The 25,836-nt window shown below is 34.7% G+C and overlaps 1 protein-coding gene across 17 annotated transcripts in view; it reads right to left on the bottom strand.

Moving 5' to 3' along the window:
• Positions 1–25,836, bottom strand: part of LOC103593947 (lysine-specific demethylase 6A-like) — a 141,675-nt gene that overhangs the window by 36,771 nt on the left and 79,068 nt on the right. For 3 of the 17 annotated variants that reach the window (XM_008577077.1, XM_008577081.1, XM_008577085.1), the window contains 7 exons: positions 16,179–16,272; positions 14,412–14,538; positions 10,747–10,845; positions 10,153–10,372; positions 8,205–8,297; positions 7,176–7,274; positions 6,136–6,531 (listed from right to left, as the gene is read on the bottom strand). In XM_008577077.1, the coding sequence (XP_008575299.1) occupies positions 6,136–6,531; positions 7,176–7,274; positions 8,205–8,297; positions 10,153–10,372; positions 10,747–10,845; positions 14,412–14,538; positions 16,179–16,272 (1,128 nt within the window). Of the gene's footprint in view, positions 1–6,135; positions 6,532–7,175; positions 7,275–8,204; positions 8,298–8,785; positions 8,942–9,427; positions 9,570–10,152; positions 10,373–10,746; positions 10,846–14,411; positions 14,539–16,178; positions 16,273–25,836 lie in introns of all 17 variants that reach the window. The other 14 variants (XM_008577089.1, XM_008577078.1, XM_008577084.1 and 11 more) reach the window with 13 other exon arrangements.

Here is a 25,836-nt window from a genome sequence, read left to right as displayed (position 1 = left end):
CACTGCTTGGGGGCGTGGCGGCGCTCCCACTGAGGGTTCGGATCCCATGTGGAGACCGGTTCCCGCTCACTGGCTGAGCGCAGTGCGGGCACAACACCGAGGGTTGCGATCCCATTGCCGGTCGCAGTACGGGCGCGACACCGAGGGTTGCAATCCCGTTACCGGTCAGTAAAAAAAACAAAAAGGGAAAAAAAAAAAAAAACCCAAACACATGGGGTCTACAAGTAACCCATTTTGAATATAAAGACACATACTATTAAAAAGTAAAGGGGACAGAGAAAGATGTACCATGATAATGTGACACAGGGTCCAGGGTCTCTTAAATGTCCAGACACTTGAAGGGCTGTTAAAAGTTTTGAACAGGAAGTGACCCTGTGTTCTGAGTTCCTGTTGTTGCACTAGGCAGCAGGAAGTTAAGAACCATGAAATACTTCGTTGCCTTCAAAATACACTGGTTGAAACTGAAATACAGGTACTACAGAACTTTGATGAATCTTTACCTAAGGAAGAGCCAGGATCTCCACACGTACCTTTCCCTATTCTATGTCATGGGTCAACTACAACAGGAAGTCTCAATTCGCCACCTATGAACTGTATCCTGTACTTGCCGATGGCTCAGGTTTATTAGCCCATGTGACTACTTCCTTAAGTCCCACTGTTGCCCAAAGGCTATATTCCTTCCCAGGTCCAAAAGCAATTTAGTTTCAGAACTGAACAATAAACTATATCTCCTAATCATCCAATACAAATCAAACAAGCTTGTATCCTTCATCTACACGGAAGGACCTCAATGAGAAATTGGGCAGGAAGTTAGGTGAGAGCTTTGGCTATATAGAAGAACCCTTTTCTTTGTTTGAAGAGACCTTACTTTGGAGGCAATCCCTAGTGTTTTCCTTACTTCCAAGCAATAAAGCCTTTTCTTCCTACCCTGGACTTGGTTGAGCTCTCTGAGAGACAGACCCCCATTGTTAGTAACACTAACACTACTTAAAAGAAAGCTGAAGTAGCCATATTAATTGTCAGGCTTCGAAGAAATTACAAAGGATAAATAGGATATTACATAAAGTGGTCAGTTCTCCAAGATTATGAAACAATTCTAAATAGTGTTCTAATAACAAAGAATCAAAATACATGAGGTAAAAACTGAAAGAAGTACAAGGAGAAATAGATGACTCCACATTACAGTTGGGAATTTTCAATACCCCTCCATCAGAAATAGATTGAGCAGGCAGAAAATCATAAAGGATATAGTAGAACTTAAAAGCATCATCACTCAGCTCAATCTAATTGACGTGTACAGACTACTTCAAGATCACTTCATCCAACATCAGCAGAACAATTGTACTCTGAAGATCACCAGATCATTCACACAGATAAAGCACATTGCAGTCCACAAAATACACTTTAACAAATTTAAAGGAAAATAAAATATACACTGTATTAAATTAAACTAAAAATCAATAAGCAAAAGATGCCTTGAAAACCACAAATACTTAAAAATTAAACAGTATATTTCACAATGATATAAAAGTCAGTGTTCTCAAAATAATTTTTAAAATTATGAACTGAATGAAAATAAAGACAACTAACTTTTGTGGGCCACAGCAAAACAACACTTAGAAATTTATGCCATTGTGGGCTCACTGAGGCAGCATATTTACCAACACAGGAATGATAAAGAGAAGATTAGCATAGCCGTGAGCAAGAATGACACAAAAATTCACAAAGCAGTCCATATTTCTAAGAAATGATGTATGTTTAGGTGATATATATGCTAATTATTCTGATTAGATCACTATACAATATATGCACATATTGAAACAACATGCTGTACCCCATAAACATGTACAATGAAAAAAATAATTAAATTTATAAATACATAATTTTAAAAGAAATTTATGTCCTTGAATCCATAAATTAGAAGAGAAGAAAGATTTAAAATCAATAATCTAAGGGCTGACTCCAGGCTAATAGAAAAAGATGAGGAAATTAAATCCAAAGCAAGAAAATAAGTAATAAAAATTAGAGCACATATCAATGAGATTATGAACAGGAAATCAAAACACAAAAATCAGTAAAATCTGTAAGCCTCCAGCTGGCTAAAAAAAAGGAAGACACAAATTACTAGTGAGATATGGGGTGCTCATTTTCCCTGGGATTGGGTTTCAGGCCACTACCCTGGGTCCCAAACCACTCCCCTAGGACTCAAGTCCCAATGCTAGGCCCTGAGCCACTGTTACATGTAGCACCTATTTTCAGCACCAATACATGGAGATTAAGACCACAGAAGGCAAAAATAATCAAAGTCTGTTGTTAAGCATACACAGACTAGGAGTTATGTAAGAGTTACATAACCAAGAACCACCCCCTTAGTTAAATATCCATAGACAGCATGAAAATGTTAGGTAGCCAACTATAAAAGGCCAGGGCAAAACAAGGCAGCAACTCATTCTCGAGTCTACCTGCACTTTGCCTTTAAAGTATGTATTCCTTACTCTTTCTATAAACATGCTTTCACTTTCTACTCTTACTCCATTCTTGAATTCTTTACTGTGGCAGAGTCAAGACCTGTTATTGAACAGGACTGAAAGGTCAGACCTACACCAGACACTCTCCTCTGGTAACACAAGTATCAGACTTGAATGAGGAGCCACCACTACTAATCTTGTGAACATTAAAATCATTATAAAAATATATTATGAACAACTCTATGCTCAAAGGTATAATAACCTAGATGAAATAAACCAATTACTTGAAAGATATAATCTGCCAAAATTCACAAAACGAAAAATACATAATCTGTATAGACCTATACCCTAATAAGCAACATTAACCTAAAGCCAAAACCAAACAAAGACATGACAAAAAAGAAAAACTACAAACCCGTTATCTCTCATGAACAAAGATGCAAAAATCCTTAACAAAACATTCACAAATTTAAATAGATTTATACACCAACTTATTTTGATAGTATAGATAAATTGATTCCAATGTTTATATGGACAGGCAAAAGAACTGGAACAGCCTACACAATATTGAATGAGAAGAACAGTCAGAGGACGGACACTGCCTAACTTCAAGTCTTCCTGTATGAGCTCCAGTAATCAAGACAGTATGGAACTGGTGAAAGAACAGGAAAATAGATCAGTCCACCAGAACAGAGAGCCCAGAAACAATAATCAACCTATCTTTGGCAAAGGAACAATGGCAATACAATGAAACAAAGATAATGTTTTCAGCAAATGATGCTACTAGAACTGTATATTCACATGCAAAAAAATGAATCTACAGACAGACCTCACACCCTTCACAAAAATTAAATAAAAATGGATCACAGATCAATCTGCAAAACTATAAAACCTCCAGAAGATAGCACTGGAGCAAACCTTAGACTTTGCAACAACTTTTAAATATAACTCCAAAGGCATGAAGCATGAAAGAAACAATTGATAAGCTGGATTTCACTGAAATTAAAAAATTTCTGCCCTGTAAAAGGTACTGCAAAAAAAATAAATAGGGAAAGAAGACAAGCCACAGACTGGGAGAAAATATTGGCTAAAGACATACCCAAAATGTGGTTGTTATCACAAAATTTACAAAAAAAAAAAAACCCTCTTAAAACTAAACAATAAAAACAAAATAACCTGATTAAAATTGGGCTAAAGGTTTGAAATCACCTCACCAAAGAAGACATATAGATAGCATACAAGCATTTGAAAAGCTCTTCTATAAGATACAGCATTAGGAAACAGCAAATTAAAATGACAATGAAATATCACTACATCCTTCATTAATAATTAAAACAGTCCAAAACACTGAAAACACTAAAATGCCAATGAGGATGTAAAGCAACTCATTCACTTCAGGTAGAAGACAATTTGGTAATGTCCTACAAAACTAAACACATACCATTTAATCCAGCAATCACACTCCTAGGTATTTACCAAAATGAAGTGAGAATATGCCTACACAAAAACTGGCATATCAGCTTAATTTGTAATTGCCAATTCATGGTGGTAAACAAAAAGTACTTCAGTAGGTGAATAGATGAACTGCAGTACATCCACACAAAGGACTGTCATTACACTATATGACTCTGTGGGAAAACAAAATATTTTGGTCACAAAATGGATTTCTTGACATATTTCTAGATGACTAATTCAGAGACACTGGAAAAACAAGATTGGCTAGAAGGTTGTTTCTTCATGGGAGGAAATTTACATCTGTATATACAAGCCAGGAGACTTCCTCTGAGGTGCCCTCCTTTGGCTACTACCTATTCTTTCTGTGGACAGCTATGAGATCACCTGAAGAATTTTCATTTGTATACAAGATACCTCTACTTAATTTTAACTTCTGATTTCTTTCACCAGCTGGGACACACTGGCCCAGAACTTCAAACAAACCTGGTCTCAGAACATGGTTCTGGGGCTTGTATCTCTCCCCTCCTTCTCTCTCTATGAACACTAGAATATAAACTCTACCACCACTGGATATTGGGACATAACTCTCTTGTGACTTCTCCTGTGCTTTTCCCAGCATGTTAAATAATAAAATTTGTTAAATGTTTTCTTCATATTGGTCTAAAGTTGCTAGTGATTTTAATTAACGAACTTCAGGGGAGAAGAGGAAGTTTTCCTTTAGCTCCTACAATTCCAATTGTATTACATTCTGGAAAGGGGAACACTATAGAGAAAATAAAAAGATCAATGGTTGCCACAGGTTTAGGTGGAGGCAGGAAGGGATAAACAGATGGAGCATAGGGTTTGTTTAGGATAGCAAAATATTTCATTCCATATGTAAAAATGAGTGGATGCCACGTCATTACACATTTGTCAAAACCCATTCAATGTGCAACACTGAGTGAATGAAATCTGCGCTTCAGTTAATGAACAGTATTTCCTCATCAACTGAAATATAGTAATGCAAGATGTTAGTGATAGGAGAAAACATGAGGGATGGAAGAGGGAATGGGAACTTTCTGTACTTTCTGTCTAATTTTTCTATACTCCATAAACAGCTCTAAAAATTAAAGTCTAATAATCAATAACAATAACAAAGAGGTTCAAGAAATTCTTGTCTGTACATTTAAACCTTAATGGCTCCATTTGCCCTCAGATAAATGAGGCCCTTCATGAAGCCTCACATTTCACCTTCTCTTTCCAAATCTGCTCAGTGATCTTAGTCTCTAGAACATTTTCCTTTTTAAGGCACTTGCTCATTAGCTCATGACACATTTTACTGAAATTCATCGTAATTTAAATGTAACTAGTCGTTTTCTCCCATTGTAATTAATTATTAATACTTGCGGTTGGGGGAATGATAAGGCTATAATTTTTTCTCTTCTTTTCCTTTGACTTCCATACTATCTTCAACATAATTTTTAGTTACACTAATTTTATAGCTGATAAGTAAATACACTCACGTGCCTGAGACAGAGTTAAAATATAGTAATAATCCTGTACCACTTAAAATTCTCATATGGTTTGAATTACTTCAAATTAGTTTTTTTTTTCCTTTTTGTCTTTTTTACTGACCGGTAACGGGACCGCAACCCTCGGTGTCACGCCCGTACCGAGGACCGGCAACGGGATTGCAACCCTCGGTGTTGCGCCCGCACCGCGCTCAGCCAGTGAGCGGGAACCGGTCTCTACATGGGATCCAAACCCTCGGTGGGAGCGCCGCCACACTCCCAAGCGGCGCACTCTCCAGTGCACCACCGGGCCGGCCCTATTTTTACTTTTTCTAAAGGAAAGAATTTATGGAAGTTATTAAGTTTTAGAAATACAAATTTTGTACTTCTTATAATAATACAAGTGCTTCTTTATTCACACATTTATAACAAGACCTTTTTTACTGACCGGTAACGGGATCGCAACCCTCAGTGTTGCGCCCACACCGCGCTCAGCCAGTGAGCGGGAACCGGTCTCTACATGGGATCCAAACCCTCGGTGGGAGCGCCGCCACACTCCCAAGCGGCGCACTCTCCAGTGCGCCACCGGGCCAGCCCTCAAATTAGTTTTTAAAGGTAAAACCATTCCTTAAATTTTTAGTTCCTCTTCTCTGAATGGAAACAAGCCATATAAAGATTAACTATTATATAAGAGCCAACAAAGCAGCTAGTCTTTCTTTTACCTGAGTGGAGTTAGATAGTTGTTTTCTCCATGGCTCTTCTGTGCTGCTGGTCAGGTTTGTGCAGTTATGAGGTAGAGTAAGAACGTTTTGCTGCAGGTAAGGCACATTTCCATTACTTCCACTTTCTGTTACATAATTATTGCCTACCAAAATAGTGTCTGTACTCCCTAGAGATTCTGATGTGCTGCAAGGAACATAGCCTGCAGAAAAAGGTCCATGGGACAAAGGCATTTCAAGACAAGCAGGGCGAACTCCAGGCTGAGAGATGCTAGGTACTCTGGTCAGAGCAGCATGTGGTTGCTGGCTAGAGATAGAGTTTGTAGGCACTGAAGAGTCAGCTATTGGCCCATTAGGAATTCCAGTAGTTTGTACCTGAGCAACTCCTGTTTGTCTCATCTTCAAAAACAAAAAAGAAAACCTGCTTGGTGTGATTTTGAAACTGTGTAATTGACACATCTCTAATTTTATTATAACATTTCATCCCTTTAGTTAAAAAAACACACTTTAAAACCAAAAAACCCATATTCATTTTTAAATATGATCACTGCATAAAGTGATCATGTTTCATTTTATAGTTAAAGAAACCTCCCTTTATTAACAATTGTAAGGGCAAAAGAAAGCATCTAAAAATTATGGATAATGAGTCAGAAATGTATAGGACTTTTTAAATCAGGAAACAGAGAATTTCAATTTGCCTTTCTATTATATTTATACCAAATCCGTCAAATCAAACAACCACTAAAACATCTCTACCTCAATTTAAGATAATTTATTAATTATTAAATAATAAAGATACACAGACTATAAATGAAATATTATGCAAAGAAATAGTAATAAGTATTTTGTTTTAAATTAATTTTGGTTATTTTTGCTCAAAAAAAATCTGTCCATTACTAGTATTTAAAGCTTACATACATAAATTCCATTGAATACACATAGGAACTAAAAATAAGCATTAACATACTCCAAAATGATACTATAGTCAAGAAAAATATTCAACATGCTGATAAATTTTATAGAAAATGAAATGTTGTACATACTTGTTGCTGCATTAAAATAAATTGACTTTCTAGCTGTTCCAGCATCAGTTTCTGTGCTGGATTTAAATGATCTCTATTTGTACGCAATTGTTCCAAGTGCTAGAAGAAGAAAAGTGATACGAAGATTAATCTAAAAATAAAGACATTATAAGACAATCTTTCACTAAAAAGACTATAAAATAGGAAACTATCTGTGACAGAAGACAGTGATTCTAAACCAACAGTAATCAATCCCAAGACTTCTTTCAGAAGTCTGAGAAAGGCAGTAAAATCTAAATATGCATCTGAACATATTTTATATGTTCTGAGTTAAATGAATTTTGGGGGAATGAAATTTCAGAAAGAAAGCTATTTAACTTAAAACGTGTTATGACAAAAGTTCATAAAGCAACACTGTTTTTAACAAATTCATTAGAAACCACCTAAATGCCCAACAACAGGAATCTGAGTTAAATCACGGTGTGCTCCATGCAGCCATAAATGGAACATTCATAGCCATAAAATAAAGAAGCAATACTTAGGCATTGACAATACCTTGAACTACGTGTGTGTGTGTGTGTGTGTGTGTGTGTGTGTGTGTGTGTGTGTGTGTGTGTGTGTGTGTGTGTGAGAGAGAGAGAGAGAGAGAGAGAGAGAGAGAGAGAGAGAGATACTACTTATAGTTTTACTTTTGGGAAAAAAGGAATCTATTAGACAGATATATTTATATGATCTGTACATGTAAAATCTGTATCTCTAGAAAGAAACTACTAACATTGTCTGTCTGTGGTAAAGTGAAAACATGGTCAGAAGCAGAAACTGAAAGAAGACTTTTCCTGTGTATCCCATCTTGTGGCATCCATACACCCCACCTCCACCCTGACAAAAAAATGAATAATGATTTCTATCACTCTGGAAAATGTGTGCTCATTTTACTTACCTTGAGTGCTATTTAATTTTCTGACTTAATACCTAAAAAACTTAACATTTACTACTTCTACTGCTTTGAAATTGGGGGAAAAAACTGTCAAAAGAATATATCATACCTACCTGTAATTTCTGTGGTGTCAAGCACCACGAATGAGCTTGCTGCTGTACTGGAAGATGCAAAACAGTTTGGCCACTATTCCAGTTAGAACCATTCTGAGGAAAATTTTTTTTTTAAAATTAGGAATATTTGGTTAACTCATACACTAACAATTATGGCTAGTGAGATATCAAATGACTATGGATTAGAAAATTTACATATAATAATCTTATGCTTTTAAATCACTTAGAAAATAATTTCAAGTGAATAATTAATTTGGAAACAAATTTTGGGGAAAGTTTCATATCTAAATTACATTTCAAAGAGTTAGAAAGGTTGTTCATTATACACAATATTAAATTTATTTCAATGTCAGTAGAAAACATTGGTAAAAACTGTTAAAACTGCAAAAGCATGGAAATGAATAAAATAATTTGATGAACATAAACTTATCCCTCTCTTCTATTTAATATGATGCAAAAATTACGGGACAGAAATACTGCTTCACTCTCCAATGTCCAAAATACAAGACTAGCACAATTTCAGAAGAGTGGGAGCCTCATTTTTTATTTAGATTTTCCATATCTCTAAAATGTACATGTACCTTTGTTGGACTAGATGTTCTTTTCCTCTTGGCAGGACTGGACAGGCCTTCTACTTGGCTAGAAGTAATAGTGTGTAGTGACAAAGATTGTTGCAAAACTGGTGTTTGACTGAGGTCTAATGCACGTTCAGTATTTGGATCATGAGTTTTATAAGCCTAAGGATCACAGAAGTGAGACAAAATATATGGTTCTACATAGTCTTAATTCAGTCCTTCAAATTATAAAGCATTATAAACTCTATACTTTTCAAGGTGGACATCACTGAATGAAATTATTGATAATCAAAATCAAATTAATCAAATAATCAATAGAGAAATGTGTACCTTCTTTAGAAAAACTTGGTTTTTTAAATTCAACAAAACACTTTTTAGAAGTCCCTCAAGAAGAAATCCTTCTTTATATATTCGAATTATGAGAATACACAAAAGTTTTTAATTGGTACCCCAAGTTTCTTCCCATACCAGAGGGAGATTTATTTTAACCTAAAATCTATTTGCAATGAAATTTAAAAGATTTTTATTTTTAAGTTAAAAGGATTTTTATATTTTAAAAAAGCCAATCCTGCATTTAGTAAGATAAGTGTGATTACTACAGACTGGAAAGAACCCTTAAAGCTGGGCACCTGCAGAATATAACCCAACTTCTCACCTGCTGTGCTGTGTTCATGGCACCCTGCCTGGAGGTAAGCTCTGCGGGGATTGGTAGGCTCCACGCCTCCTCAATACTAGGAAGTAATTTAGTTTTATTCTGTAGACTACCTTGTGGAAGGTTACACAACTGAGCCTAGGAAAAATTATGTAAAAAGCAAATTTAACACAAGCCTACTTAAGTCAGAGCAAGTCCACTAAATCTTCCTCAATGTTAGAGGTATTTATTTTTTAAAGAAAATAAATCTCAATTTGGAGTTTTAGAAAGATGCTAAGTATAAAGAGGGCAACTATATTATATTAGTGAGAATTAGAGCAAAGCTAAGCTCTGTTTTTAAGAGTTCTCATAAGTATCTTTTTATGAAATTTCAACCTAGAGTGAAAAACAGTGTGTTCTTTTCTTTAAAATGGTATGACAACTTGAAAATGTAGATAGCATACTGGAAAATGCTTATGTGTATCAATTTAAACTTGTAGATTAATATGCATTAACAAAAGACTATGCATCAACAAAGTAAATGTACAAAAAGAACATATGAACATATTTTAAATGGCACATATCTTACTTAAATTGAAAAGTAAAACAATATCACAAAATATCACAAGGTACGGAAACGAGTTAACATCAAAAGACAAAACAGACAAACTTTCCAGCTACCTTTTTCCTGACAATTATAGGAAAATATTGTGTCTTAAAATATGCTTTAGAAAAGTTTTACCTGTAAAAGTTTAATTCTTGCTACAAGTGCAGAGGTATTACTACAACTTTTGCTTCGAGTTGCATTTAAATAGCATTTAATGGCATCCTGGGGTTGGCTGCAGGACTCATAGAGAGTGCCTAAGTCCATCCAGGCTGCTGCATGCCCATGGTCCAATTGCACAGCACAAATATAGGCCTGTAAAGCATCCATAGGCTGATTTTGCTGCTGATACAGCACACTAGAAAAAGTAATAAAAAGTAAGTTGTCAAAAACGGGTTAGTTTTATAATATTTTTGCACAGTATATTGTGTGTCTCAATAATCCTGAGTACCAACTGAAATAACAGTATTTTTTTTTTTCCTTTTTGTCTTTTTTCGTGACCGGCAACGGATCGCAACCCTCAGTGTCGCGCCCGTACCGGACCAGGACCGGCAACGGGATCGCAACCCACGGTGTTGCTCCCACACCTTGCTCAGCCAGTGAGCGGCCGGTCTGTACATGGGATCTGAACCCTCGGCGGGAGCGCCACCGCGCTTCCCAAGCGGCGCACTGTAGCAGTGTGCCACCGGGCCGGCCCCTGAAATAACAGTATTTTTATATACACAGTCTTACCCTATGGAACACCATGTATCTGCATTTGCTTCTGATTTATCAATAGATTGCCTGTAAGATATAAAGGCATCCTGAACTTTCCCAATACTTGAATAACACCTAAAAGGAAAATAAATAAATAAATAAACAAATAAATAAATAAAATCCCATTAATAATTAAATTATTTGCCAAAATGATGGCATGTACAAGCAGGAAAAAAATAAACTAATGTGTGTTTGTGCGTATGCACATATATACTTACATACATAGATTTATATATAATAATTGTAATCTACATTATAACTTGCTGTTATATGAACTGTCTTGTATGTGGTACACCATGTTATAATAATGAACTCTACTGAAACTACAGGACCCTAAATTTCTTTACTGTTCTAATATTAAGGGGTAAACACATGAATCTCTATTGATATAGTTTGAATTCAGGTTTTCCATATCATTAGAATATAGTTTAAAACAAAGGGAAAATTATGTGCTGATAACAACTTCTACAATCAAATTTAATTTTCTTTTCCCAACAAATAATAATTATTCACTGTTATCTGTGTTATTTGCTGGGAAAGAAAAACTAAACCTACTATAGAAATCACTACCAACATGTAGTTCTCTCTGATTTTTATGTTCTTGTATGTTATTATGTAGGAATTTGTAGGAATTCCACGTGTGGGTATGTGTTTCCAAGAAGCTATTTGCATAATTTCACTTATTATGACAATGGGTGATAGGAAACAATAAGTGCTTTAATATCTTTGCTGACACAGACACTCTATGTTGATCACTACACTTACTCATTAAAATTGTTCTAATCTGCATATTCCAAATGCCTGAGAACCAGAGATCAAAACAAAAAACATGAAAGCATTTCATAAGCTTTGAAAAATATACATAAAAATTATTCAGCCTACAATTGAAAAATCTTAAATCTAGTCTATAACCAATCTGGGGTTTATTTCTTTAATAGACCACGTAGAATGGAAAATGTATTTTATAGAAACCTAAATGTGCTAACAATTTGTATATTGAAAAATAAAGACTAAAATGAAAATAAATTTGAACAGGGATATACATACACTGATACAGAATTAAAGGGAAAGTAAAGGAAATGGCAAAAAGGAAAAAGATGGGGAGAAGAATAAATACAATGATTGATGAATACGGGGGCGCAGAATAATACTTCTGTTTTTAAGCCTGGTTCAGTGAGAAAATGTAAGTATCATTACCAAGAAAACAAAACCAAAAAAATGTAGGAAAGTAAATAGTTTGAGAAAGAACTCCAGGAAGGAGGTTTTAAAAAAATGCTAATTTAAATGTGAGATAAGGGCTTTGGTACTATTCAGTTAAAAAAAAACAAAAAACTAGATGTGGTAAGACATCTTAAATTTAGAGATCTTAATAAGAACACAGGATGCACACAGCGAGAAGCAAAAATAACTGACTAATCTGTGGGTTGGGAAATTTAAGAAATGCCAGAGAAATTAATAAATTAAGAAATGCCAAATTCTTAAATGCCAATTTAAGAAATGAGACAGAGAAGACAAGTTCAAAGAGTCCATACAACCTCTTGTCGGAGGTGGTGGCGGAGGACAGAGTAAAATTCAGCAGAAGAAAGCAACTACACAAACAGGGCCAGACACTAGTGAGAATGTGAATATTAACAAACAGAAAAATATGATTTTTTTCTTAAATCAAACCCAAATTTCAAATTATCAGGCAAATTTGCCTCTCCCCCTTTCTGGGAATAGCTTATTTTACAGTCACTGTGTTAAATGCTGGGAGAAATAAGCAGTATTTCTGGAGATCAACAAAAAGCTAACAGTAGTAATAGCGCTAGCTCTAAACCCAATGTTAATTTATTCTATTAGGTAATAGAACTATTTCATTTAGTAATAAAGCCAGTTTGCTCAAAGCACTTTGTTGTGCCAAGAAGATACAAAAAAAAGATTCCACCACTTCTGAAACCTTTAGTGCAGAAAAACAAAGTATGGGCTCTCAAGTTCTACATTACAAGCAACCCAAACACAACTATGTTTTAAGGCTAAGGTATATTTGAAAAGCTCTGCAATAAACAGTTAACTTCACAGTTAATTCCTACTATACATTATTAATAGAAAACCAAATGTTTTTTAAAGAAGGAATCATCCTAATAACAGATTCCCTTTTATATAAATATATTTTTATTAAACTTAAAGGAAAAAATGGTACAGTATACAAAAACTAAATTGGAATGTGATTACATGAAAAACTTACTTAAAATAGACTCTCCTATGTAAAAACAAATAGGGCAAAATTTGTAATTAAAATAAAGTAGAACAACTAAATTAGGTTTATAACTTTGTGATAAGGTACCTGATAGATCTAATCCTCTCATGCAACAGGTGAAACGAAAATTGAGACCTTAAGTGGTTTAAATGAACTGTCAATGACACCACAAATACTAAATAGCAAAGCCAAGTTTCTCAGTTCTCAGTCCTTTGATCTTTCAAAAACACTAAAATACAATCTGGTGATTAAGAACAACAGACACATATACAAACATATAATCTAGGTGGTACATATATATTGTACCAGTAAATATAACTGAGATAATCAATATCCAAAGTAAGAAAAAGTATGGAGAAAAAGTGCTGGATTACAAGAACTATTTTCTATATTCCTTCCCCCTTTCCAACAAACCCAATAATAACCTATCCATTTTCTCAATTTCAAATTTAAAATAAAATTGTAATTTGAGGTCTGTGATTAATATAAATATTTCCATATTAATGTACAAAATCACCAACCAAGACAATAAATAGCATGTTTCCATGTGTGACTTATAGTTATCAGAAAAAAAAATATTTAAAATTTTCTGTTGTTAATAAATATATAAGAAAATGCTTAGAGGGCATGTTTAAATACTTATATCATTGTAAATGCCTACACTATAAGTAATAGAGTACTATGGACTTTAAAGCAACTAAAAAAACTTAAAAAACAAGACCCAAGAAGTTTTATATACAAAGTTCCATACTGCCAAATAACAGAAAATGACATTCTTTTACAAAAAGTAGCAATTTTACATATATATATGAAATTCTTTAATCTCCAGTTTATTTTAAGAGGCTAATTAAACCTTGAAACCAAAACCAGAAAAGCACAGTTTGGAAGAAAGAAAAAGAAAATTACAGTCTCTTTTATGAACAGTGCATGTCCTTAAAAACAAACAAACATAAAACAAGTCTAGTAGTGAATAAAAAGATGTCATGACCAAATTGGGTTTGTTCCAACAATACAAGAGTAGCTCACCATTAGAAATACCTATAAATTTTACTAAAAAATAAAATAAAATAAAATAAAATAAGCAATGCTACTAATCAGAGGGGAAACAATTTAAATACTGAATTGAAAAACTATTAGTCATTACTGTCTGACAAGACTCTTTAAAAGTCTTTAAAAACTAATAAATAATTCATATCAGATTAAGACAGTGTAAAAACAAAATCTAATAAGCAAAATAAGAATATTTCAATTAAAATAGCCAGATACAGAGCTATCATTTGTATCTCCCAGGAATCTTTGTTATGATGTATTTAAAATAAAAATGTCACTAATCAGATTATATTTTATATAAACTAACATTTTACATTGTAAATCACTTCCAGGCAGGACAAGTGTCTGGTCTCACCTTCCAAGGAAATACCAAGATAGGCCAGAACTGGGATCCGCCTCCAGTGACTTTTGGAGATACTGAATAGCATGGGTTTCCTTGGTGGCTTTGTCTCCTACTAGATCCATATTATGATGCATCCAACCTATAGTTAAAAAAATTGTAAACATTACCCATCATTTAACTATTCTAGTTTTAAGAATACTATGAAGGAAATAAGCAAATCAAAATACCCTTCAGTAATTTATTAATTTACCTTGGACCACACTTCCCCCAAATTTACAAGAAAGTCTATTTCACACAAAAAGATATAGTCTAAAGCTAAAATGCAGCTCTGTTCTTAAGGAACAGAGAGAAATTTACAAGACTTTGGGCACTGGATTGACATACAGGTTTCAAATCACAAATTCTCCTTTCTAAATTTAATTTTGAAAAAAAAAAAATCCAAGTTATGAACCAAAAAGGATAAAAATGATAAATTTACTTTTCCTTTAAAGGTTACCATGCACCAAGAGAATTTTAAAAGCAACCTATCAATCCAATGTTTATTTCCAAAGAATAAATAAAAGCTTGAATATTCAAAAATAATTCACTTAAAATAAATTTTAAAAACTAACAAAAGGCACTACATCTTTCTTGATTACTTATATTATGACTGTATGGAAAGGCTAAATGAAAAACAGGTTCAAACAGCCAAAAGAGTAATACATAGTATGTACCACAAACGTTTGTTTAATAAGTTGATTTAGACTTCAGCTATACAGACAACTGAAAAACTAGATCATGGAGAACTATATTCTGAACTTTCAAGTCAAACAGAAATTGATGTTTCAGTTCTGACTCAATTCAATTGAATAAATCACCTCTGCAAAAATATTATCTAAGCAAAGTATGTCAAATTGATTTTGAAATTATAGACAAAATAGAGACATCATAAAAACGTTCATATTACCACAACCTTCATTAAAAATTAGGAATTATTTTTGCTGATACCAAATATGAACACTGAAAGAAAAAACAAATAAACCCTGACCCAAATACCAATTACAGACAAGTCAAATAAGCAAAAAAATTAAGGGGAGAAGCCTCTGTATCTTCTAAGTGACAGCAATATATGAGAGCACATCAAAAAGTTCATGTAAAATTGAATTAGATGATAATATGAATCCTTCCATTAACTTTTTGAAGACCCATCCTGTCATTTCATATTACTTTTGAAATAAAAAATATTTCAAAATATTCCCTCATCTTCAATATGAGAATATAACAAACTCCCTGGAGTTAAATATGGAATGAGATGTTCTATAATTTTTAAGGGAAATGTTTCCATTAATCATATTATCAACATAACTATGAAAGCAAGCTCAGTAGCCACTTACTAGCTATGTGAATGATCTTAATTCAACTGATTTCATACAGTGCCAAAAGCACATGCAAGTATTCACACTACCTCCCTTGGTCAAGTATTAGGAGATAATAACAAGAATTTGAAAGTACTTGCTGTACTCAAACACTATTTAGATGAATAGTGACACAAAGTTTGCTTAACAGTAGGTGAAAATGCATCAACTCTGGACAAAAGGAGGAAAAGAAATACAGTTATAAAAGAAAACATTTTTAAAGTACTCACTATAAATTTAATCTCAAAATAATACATGTCACATTTAATCCTACAACATCGATTTCTGAATGAAAATGGACTTTTAAACAGTGTAAAAACTGCTCCCCCAAATGAAAACCTCTTCAAATTTACATAATGTATAATAAAAATTAATGTTTCTGTACCTAACTGTTGCAATACAGTTGCTTTTACTTGTGCAGGAAGATGTTCCATCTGTAAAAGTTGTTCATAGGCTTCTTTTGCAGAATGATACCTCCTCTAAAGAACAGAGGAAAAGAGGATATTTACAGAAAATACAATTAGAAATCTTTAAATAGAAATACTTTACATTTTTAAAATGCACAGATGCCCATAACTTAGTTAAGCTTTTAAGAAATGAAGCAGAATAAAAATTAAACCAATACAATTTTAAAGAAATAGTATATCAGAATTTACAGAATATCATTTTAAAAGTTTCAACACTATAAAAAACTTACTGAAAGTAAAATGTGCAAATTTATTAACTGAGTATTTCTTTGGCCCTGAACAGTAAACATTTCAGATTACCAATTAATAAAACTAACATTCAAATTATCAAACATTTCTATGTGTTTGGAAGAGACGGTGACCCATCTTTGACAATTTAGTCCATTACTTTAACCTGTATCATATATAATAGATAGTATTTTCCCAAATACATGGACAAGATACCTGAGACTAATTTAAATAATTCTTTTTAATGCAGACCTTTTCTCCTTTAAGATTTTTAAAAAACTAACATTCAAAATAACAAGGTGTCACCAAAATATGCACTTGAAAAATTTAGAGTATCACAACATTTACAAAGAAAACTTCAACTTCACATTATTTAATAACATTCACAAAGCTACAGAAGATTATTAGCCTAGAAACACTTCCAAAGAAAAGATAGATAACTTAGAAAGCAATAGAATAAGTGCAACTATCTTTTTACAAAGTCTAGACAAGAAAAGTAGTTAAAATTTAAACCCAATATTCAATGTAAAATATACAATTTGTACTCTAGAATATATTCTTTGAAAATATTTGTAAATATTTATAACTTTAAAGACATTACACATCCCACAGATGTAATAATGTGCAATGTTTGTAAATTTTAAGGTTATAGGTAAATTTCTAAGTGAATCCATTTGTCCACAGTTCTCCCTCAAAAAGTACAAGTAAAACTAAAACCTACTATTTTATAGCCATAATGTTACTGATACCTCCTTCAAAACAAAAAGAAAAACTAACAAAAGAAAATTTGATAAATACTATCTTTAAAACATACTCAGGAAAACAATGGTTAAAAAGGCTTCTGTTCATAATCTAGACTATTTAAACAACTTAAAAATTTTTTAAGAACAATAACAAAAAGAGAAAGTCATGCCAAGGACTGCTAACAACTGCATCGAATGAGCACAGTAACACAATTAAATCAATCTGAATAAACCCAGGCTACAGAATAAAAAGACTAATCAAACCTGGCAGAGAAAGAAGTAAAGAGGTAGAAAACACCATTTAACTTCTGTCTCTCTCACACACCCCTTCCCCAGGATGCCACAATCTAAATATCGTCACAAACTCTACATCTAAAAGATCCCCATATACATAAGGATCAACACTTCACACACACACACACACACACACACACACACACACACACACACACACACAGCAAAACATTTAATAAATGTAAAAGTCCTAAATTATGAAATGTGAGTTTACATGTATATAAAAATTAAATTAATAAATGACACTTTTATAGAAGAAATTTTCAAATAAGCATGCTAAAGACCGCTAGAAAAAAACTGAGGAGGAAATTATAAAGTAAAACATTCACAAAAAATTTAATTGTAAAAAATACAATTAAAAATGAATAAGCACATCAAACAGAAAAAGCATTTGACAAAATCCATCACCTTTTCATGATTTACAAAAAATAAAACTCAAAAACTGGAAACCGAAGGGATTTTCTTCAACATGAGAAAGGCCATACATGAAAAACTCCAAAATAATACACTCACTGAAATGCTAAAAGCTTTTCTCCTGTAATCAGGAATCACAAAAGAAACTAAAATCATTACTTCTATTCAACATAGTAGTAAAAGTTCTAACATAAGGAATTAGCCAAGATAAAGAAATAAAAGCTATCCAAATAGCAAAAAGTATAGAAAATCCTAAGGAATACACACACACACACACACACACACACACACAGAGCCAAAATTTGGCAAGTGTGACTAAAACTGTTAAAAGGATTCACATACAGGTTTTTGATAAGACTTCTGTTTTCAAGTCAGTTGGGAAAATACGTAGAAGAGGAACTGTTGAGTAACATGGAAAGTTTATGTTCAATATTATAAGAAAGTGCCAAACTGTCTTAGTAACTGTTTCTTTTTTTCTCTCTCTTCTTTTGGGGATAAGGGGAAGTGGACAGCATGAAGATCCAAACCCTTGACCTCGGTGTCATACTGCACTCTAATCAACTAAGCTAACCAGCTAGCCCAGCTGTTTCATTCTGTATTCCCAATAACAATAAATAAAAATGTATGTTGCCATGTAACTTGTGTTTTAATTTGAATCTCCCTAGCAACTAATGATTTGGGGCATCTTTTCATATATTTATATGCATACATGTATGTATTTGTTTCATAGATGTATATATGTATCTTATTCAGTGTGTAGCTTTTTAGATATTTTCAACACTAAAATTTTTTTTATATTACTGTTGCACTTTCAAAGGTTTTTTTATTTCTCTGTATAAAATCCTTCATTCAATATGTGACTTCTTCCAGTCTATGGTTTGTTTCTTCATTCTTTACACAATGTTTCTCAGATCAAAAGATTTTAATGTGAACTAGGTCAAACATCAATTTTTCTTTTTACAAGGATAGTGGCAAAGTGATGAATGTAAAAACATACCAAGTTTATGCAGTTTTTCCCTGAAGTTTTATAGTTTTGTATTTTAAACTCACATGTATAACCCATTTTGTGCTCTATTTTGAGATTTATTTTGTTTAAGGTGTGAGGTCTGCATTCAGGTTTATATTTTTTTGTACGGATGTCCAATTGTTTGTTCCAGTAACACTTACTGAAAACACAGTCCTATCACCACTGAATTATACTGGCATTTGTCAAAATCAGCTTAACAAACAATTGTCAACCCTGAAAATAACATAAGACAACCAAAAGAGAACTTGGAAAACTAAAAATAGAACTATGAACTGGCTAGGGATCCCAGGACTAGACCAACAAAGTGTTAATATTAGCATCATCTCTCTACTGCCCCATTAAAAAGAGGGATGACCAGGCTCATTCCCATCACTGAAAATACAAAACAGAAGAGGTTCCAGTCAAATACAGGAGAACCTAGTGGACCCCTTCAAACAGGAAATATGGCCCAAAAAAACACCCTGTCTTACTGTGCTTTTATTTTCATGAAACTAGACTACATTCTTCCTAAAAAAAAAAAAAAAAAAAAAAGAGACAACAGTAGGCCTGCTCTGCAGAAATTTCTTCTTCATTTGAAGAAATGCCATTAGAAAGCAGAGTACCCCAAACAGCACCTGATAAACCAAACCAACTAGGATAGTACCACAATGTCTCTAAAAATTTAATTTTCTTTGGAAACCCACTCTAGAAAAGCAGGCAGGACCAACATGCTAATCCTAAACAGAATGACTGCCTGTTAGAATTTAAATTTCAGGGGCCGGCCCGGTGGCGCACTGCTATAGTGCGCCGCTTGGGAAGCGCGGCGGCGCTCCCGCCGAGGGTTCGGATCCCACATGCAGACCGGTTCCCGCTCACTGGCTGAGCGAGGAGCGGGAGCAGCACCGAGGGTTGCGATCCCGTTGCTGGTCCCGGTCCGGTACGGGGGGCGACACTGAGGGTTGCAATCCGTTGCCGGACACGGAAAAAGAAAAAAAAAAAAAAAAAAAAGAATTTAAATTTCAGAGTTCCCTAATGTGCATGTCAAATGAGATGAAATGGAGGGAAAAAAATCAACAGATGTCAACAAACACATAAATCAGATGTTGAAATTACACTTTTCAAGCAGCCATCATTAAAATGCTTCAACAACCACCTACAAATTCCACTGAACTCAAAACAGACCAAAAAAAACCCTCAGCAAATAAATACAAGTTTTGAAAAATGGAAATTATAAAACTTAAATATGCAGGTACACCTCATTTTATTGTACTTTGCTTTCTTGTACTTCACAGATGCTGCATTATTGACAAATTAAAGGTTTGTGGCAACCCTGCATCCAGCAGATATATTAGAGGCATTTTTCAAACATTATGTGCTTACTTCATGTCTCTGTGTCACATTTTGGTAATTTTTGCAATGCTTCTAACTCATTCACTAGTATTATATCTGTTATGGTAATGTGTGATTAGTGATGTTTAAGTATACCATTGTAATTGTTTGGGGATGCCACTACCCCATCCATATAAGATGGCAAACTGAATCAATATGTGTGTGTGTGTGTGTGTGTGTGTGTGTGTGTGTGTGTGTTACAATTGCTCCACCACCCAACATTCCTCCCCCACAGTCCCCTAGCCCCATCTCTCTCCCTCTCATGGGGCCTCCGTATTCTCTGAGACACAATAACTGTATTAAAATTAGGCCAATTAATAACTCTACAATGGCCTCTAAGTTTTCAAGTGAAAGAAAAAGTCACACATCTCCAACTTTAAATCAAAAGCTAGACATAATAAAACTTAGTAAAAAGGCATAACTTAGTGATAGCCAGTAGGACCAAAGCTAGGCTCCCTGCACCAAACACTTAGCCAGGATGTGACTACAAAGGAAAACCCTTGAAGGAAATTAAAAGTGCTACTCTTACAAAGGAAAAGTCTTGAAGGAAATTAAAAGTGTTACTCCAGTGAACACACAAAGGAAAGGAAAGCAAAACAGCCTTATTTTTGATATGCAGAAAGGTTTAGTAGTCTGGATAGGTCAAACCAGCCATAACAGTTCCTTAAGCCACAGCCTAAGCCAAAGCAAAGTCCTAACTCTTCAATTCTATGAAGGCAGAGAAAGGTGAGGAAGCTGCAGAAGAAGTTTGGATTTAGCAGACGTTTGTACATGAGGTTTAAAGAAAGAAGCCATCTCCATACGTAAAAGTGGAAGGTGAAGCAGCAACTGCTGATGTACAAGCTGCACAAGTATTCCAGAATATCCAGCTAAGATAATTGATGAAAGCGCCTACACTAAATGACAGATTTTCAATGTAGATGAAATATCCTTCTATTGGAAAAAGATGTCATCTAGGACGTTCAAAGCTAGAGAGAAGTCAATGGCTATGACTCTTGTTAGGAGCTAACATAGCTGGTCACTTTAAATTGAAGTCGAAGTCCATTTACTATTCCAAAAATCTTATGACCCTTAAGAATTATACCAGCTCTACTCTGTCTGTGCTCTATAAATGGAACAACAAAGCCTAGATGATAGCACATCTGTTTATGGCACAGTTTACTACATATTTTAAGCCCACTGTTGATAATACTACTCAGAAAAAAATTCCTTTCTAAATATTACTGCTCACTGACAATGTAGCTGGTCACCCAAGAGCCCTGATGGAGATTAAAATGAGATTAATGTTGATTTCTTGTCTGTTAACATACATCCATTTTGCACCTCAGTGATCAAAAAGTAATTTCAACTTTTGAGTCTTATTATTTAAGAAATACATTTTGTAAGGCTATTGCTACCACAGGTAGTGAAACTCCTGATAGGTCTGGGCAAAGTAAATTGAAAACCTTCCGGAAATGATTCACCATTCTAAATGCCATTAAGAACATTTGTGATTCATGTTCAAAATATCAACATTAACAGGAGTTTGGAGGAAGCTAATTCCAGCCCTCCTGAATGACTTTCACAGGGGTTAAAGACTTCAGTGGTGTAAGTAACTACAGATGTGGTAGAAACAGCTAGAGAACTAGAATTAGAAGTGGAGCTTAGAGGGGCCGGCCCGGTGGCGCACTGCTACAGTGTGCCACTTGGGAAGCGCGGCAGCGCTCCCGCCGAGGGTTCGGATCCCACATGCAGACCGGCCGCTCACTGGCTGAGCGAGGTGCAGGAGCAACACCGAGGGTTGCGATCCCGTTGCCGGTCATGAAAAAAGACAAAAAGGAAAAAAAAAAGAAGTGGAGCTTAGGGCTGGCTCTGTGGCTCACTTGGGAGAGTGCAGCGCTGGTAGTGCCGAGGCCGCGGGTTCAGATCCTATATAGGGGTGGCCAGCACGCTCACTGCTGAGTGTGGTGCAGACAACACCATGCCAAGGGCTACGATCCCCTTACTGGACAAAGAAAAAAAAAAAAAGAAGCAGAGCTTAAAGACGTGACCGAATTGCTGCAATCTCACAGTAAAACTTTCATGGATGAGGAGTTGCTTCTTACACATGAGCAAAGAAAGTGGATTCTTGAGATGGAATCTACCCCTGGTGAAGTAAATATTGTCAAAATGACATCAAAGGATTTTGAGTATTACCTAAACTTAGATGATAAAGCAGTGTCAGGGTTTGAGAGGATTGATTCCAATTCAGAAAGAAGTCTTACTGCAAGTAACATGCTATCATCTGCATTACATGCTACAGAGAAATCTTTCATAAAAGGTAGAGCTGATCAATGTGACAAACTTCAATGTTGTCTTATTCTAAGAAATTGCTACAGCCAACCCAACCTTCAGTAACCACAACTCTGATTGGTCAGTAGCCACCAACCCTGAGACAAGTCCACCTGCACAAAGATTATGAGTAGCAGAAGACTCAGATGATTGTTCACATTTTTTAGCAGAACAGTATTTTTTGATTAAAATATGCACATTTTTTTAAAAGACATAATGCTATTGCACACATAACAGACTACAGTACAGTGTAACATAACTTTTATGTTCAGTGGGAAACCAAAATTTGTGTGACTTGCTTTATTTTAGTCTTGAACCTAGCCTGCAATCTCTGATGTATGCCTATACATTAACAAAATTAATTAGAACTGCTCAGTAGTACAATAGAAACAAAAGAGGACAGAACCCTCTAACACAATAAACTTGAGATCATATCACAAAAATTTACTTTATCTGGGCAACAAAGAGAAAACAAACTGAAAAAAATATGAACATAGGACCTCTGCAACAATAACCAAAATTCACATCATAAGCTTCTAGGAATAAGATGCTAAAATGGGGCTAAAAGAGAATTTAAAAAAATAACAGCTAAACATGTCCCAAATTTGGCAACAGACACCTATTCAAAAGAGTGAGCAAAACTCAACAGGATAAACCCAAAGAAATTCATATCAAATACTAATTTCTCATCTAAAAACCATGGACACAAGAATAAAACCAATGTTTCTCAAGTGTTGGAAAAAATAGAACTTTCAATAAGAATTCTATATCTGGCAAAAATATCATCAGGAATAAAGAAATATAAAGACATTCTCAGATGTAAAGAAATTTGTTGGTAGCAGAGCTACATAAAACGTATAATGAAATAGAGTTCTCAAAAGTAAAGTAAATATTTAATCTTGGAGAATCTAAAAGGAATAAAAACAAAAACAAAAAGAGCACGTAAAATAAGATTTCAATAAATGAGTTTTAAAATAAATGAGTTTTATAAACGACAGTTGTTTTAAACAAAATATCCAATACTACATAAAAGTATTTTTAAGCTGGAAAAAGAAAAAGGCAATAAAATGGATAGAAAGGGTCCACATTGCATCTGAAGTGACAAAATGTTGACACTTAATAGATGAATGGACAATGTATGGGCACTGCAATAACCAGAGAAACCACCAAGAAAATCATATGGGCATATTCAAACATACAAGTATCAATATAGAATTTTTTAAATTGCTGAAGTAAGCTAATGAAAGATAACACAGAGAAATGAGAAACAGAGAGAAAAAAACATAAAATAAATAATAAAATGTCAGTCATAAATAATTACTTTAGGGGCCGGCCTGGTGGCGCACTGCTACAGTGCGCCGCTTGAGAGCGCGGTGGCGCTCCCGCCGAGGGTTTGGATCCCACATACAGACTGGTTCCCGCTCACTGGCTGACTGAGGTGCGGGTGCAACACCGAGGGTTGCGATCCCGTTGCCGGTCACGAAAAAAGACAAAAAGGAAAAAATAAATAAATAAATAAATAATTACTTTAAGTGTAATGTGTAAATACAATTAAAAGAGTTTAGCATGAGACATAAAAAAAACAACCCTCCTATATGCCATTTACAAAAGCAACTCACTTCAAATTTAACAGCACAAATACACTGAAAATATAAGAATGGAAAAATGGTAAATAATTTTTTTAAAAATGCAGAACTTGAGTAACATCAGAGAAAAATGGTGGACCAGGCAATTCCAAACACCCCTTCCTCCACAGAAACATGAAAAAATGGAGCAAAAACTGTCTGAAAATAGTAAAAGGTATATAGCAATCATACAACAGAGGACCAAAAGCATAAAAGGAAAAACTTGACAGAGTTTCTTTGGGAAATTAGTATATACAAAAATGCCAGTGTATACTGGGGAATTTAGAAAGCCACACGCATACCCAGTAAAAGATTCATTCTCAGTAAAGACCTAAAGACACCACTAAGACTTCAATGTCTGATTTCTAGTCTCAGAGCAAGGAAGAAGTGAAGACTAACACTTCTAAACTACTTAAACATTAAAGGTGTGCCCCACCAAAGAGAGACAATATACAAAAACAGAGGTTTTTGGGGGGTTTCTTTTTTTATATTTTCCTTTTTCTCCTTTCCACCCCCTTCTTATTTCTGCCTCCTAGTATGCAAATAAATTTCTATCACATGTAAGCTCTCTGAACACAAGCTAAAGGAACAGAGATTTCAGAGAACACATGAAAAAGAATACAGAATTTACAAAAAGTATTTAAATAGCGACTACACAAACAGCTACAGACTACAATGAAAAAATAAAATGAAATCGTGAGCAGTGGGAAGAATCTGACTTTCAGAATTGCCATATTAAGATATGCAAAATGGCATATTTTCAGCTAAACATAACTTAAAATGTAAAGAAGCAACAAAGTATGGCCCATTCAAAAAGCAGGTATTTCTGTTTTCCAGTCTGGCATGTAAGAAGCTGGAAGTTGCCACTCCATCCCAGCAACAAGTAAAAAACCTAACAAGGTAAAAAAATTAACAGCTCCTCTTCCACCAGAGAGGTGGGGAAAACACTGTCTCCAAAATCTGAGAGAATGACAGTTAATCAATGCAGATAAATAGGACAGGCCAGAGCAGAAACTCACATGAACAAACCTCCATAGGGTTTATGCTGATGCAGGGAAACTGAACTGTAACCGACACACTACAGCAGCTCAGCATGGACAAGCCTGCGAGATAAAAACACTTGAGGGACCTACATATGAAGAGCCCACCAACCTCTTGAGTTTTACCTCCAGGTATTCACAGCAAATATTGGGAGAAAAAAATCTCCTCATGCTTCCAGCAGGAGGAGAAAAAAGTAACCATGTGAATACTCCACAGTACTCTGTTCTTCCTAAAAAGATTCTAACATCAGGAGAAACTGTTTAACCAGAGCCTAACCTGCTAGGGTTTTATAAGAGCCTAACTAACCTGGGGGAAGGGAAATACCCACCTGGAGCCAGCTCTAGCCTTGACATGGGAGAGGAGAAATACCCAACTCCAGCCCAGTGTAGCCAGATACACACTGAATACAGCTGAAGAAAGAAATCTCTGAATTTGGGCCAGCCCGGTGGCGCACTGCTACAGTGCGCCGCTTGGGAGCGTGGCGGCGCTCCCGCCGAGGGTTCGGATCCCACATACAGACCGGTTC

Source organism: Galeopterus variegatus, unplaced genomic scaffold (genome assembly GCF_000696425.1).
Source record: "Galeopterus variegatus unplaced genomic scaffold, G_variegatus-3.0.2 Scaffold1448, whole genome shotgun sequence".
NCBI lineage: Eukaryota > Metazoa > Chordata > Mammalia > Dermoptera > Cynocephalidae > Galeopterus > Galeopterus variegatus.
This window is presented reverse-complemented; position numbering and strand designations above follow the sequence as displayed.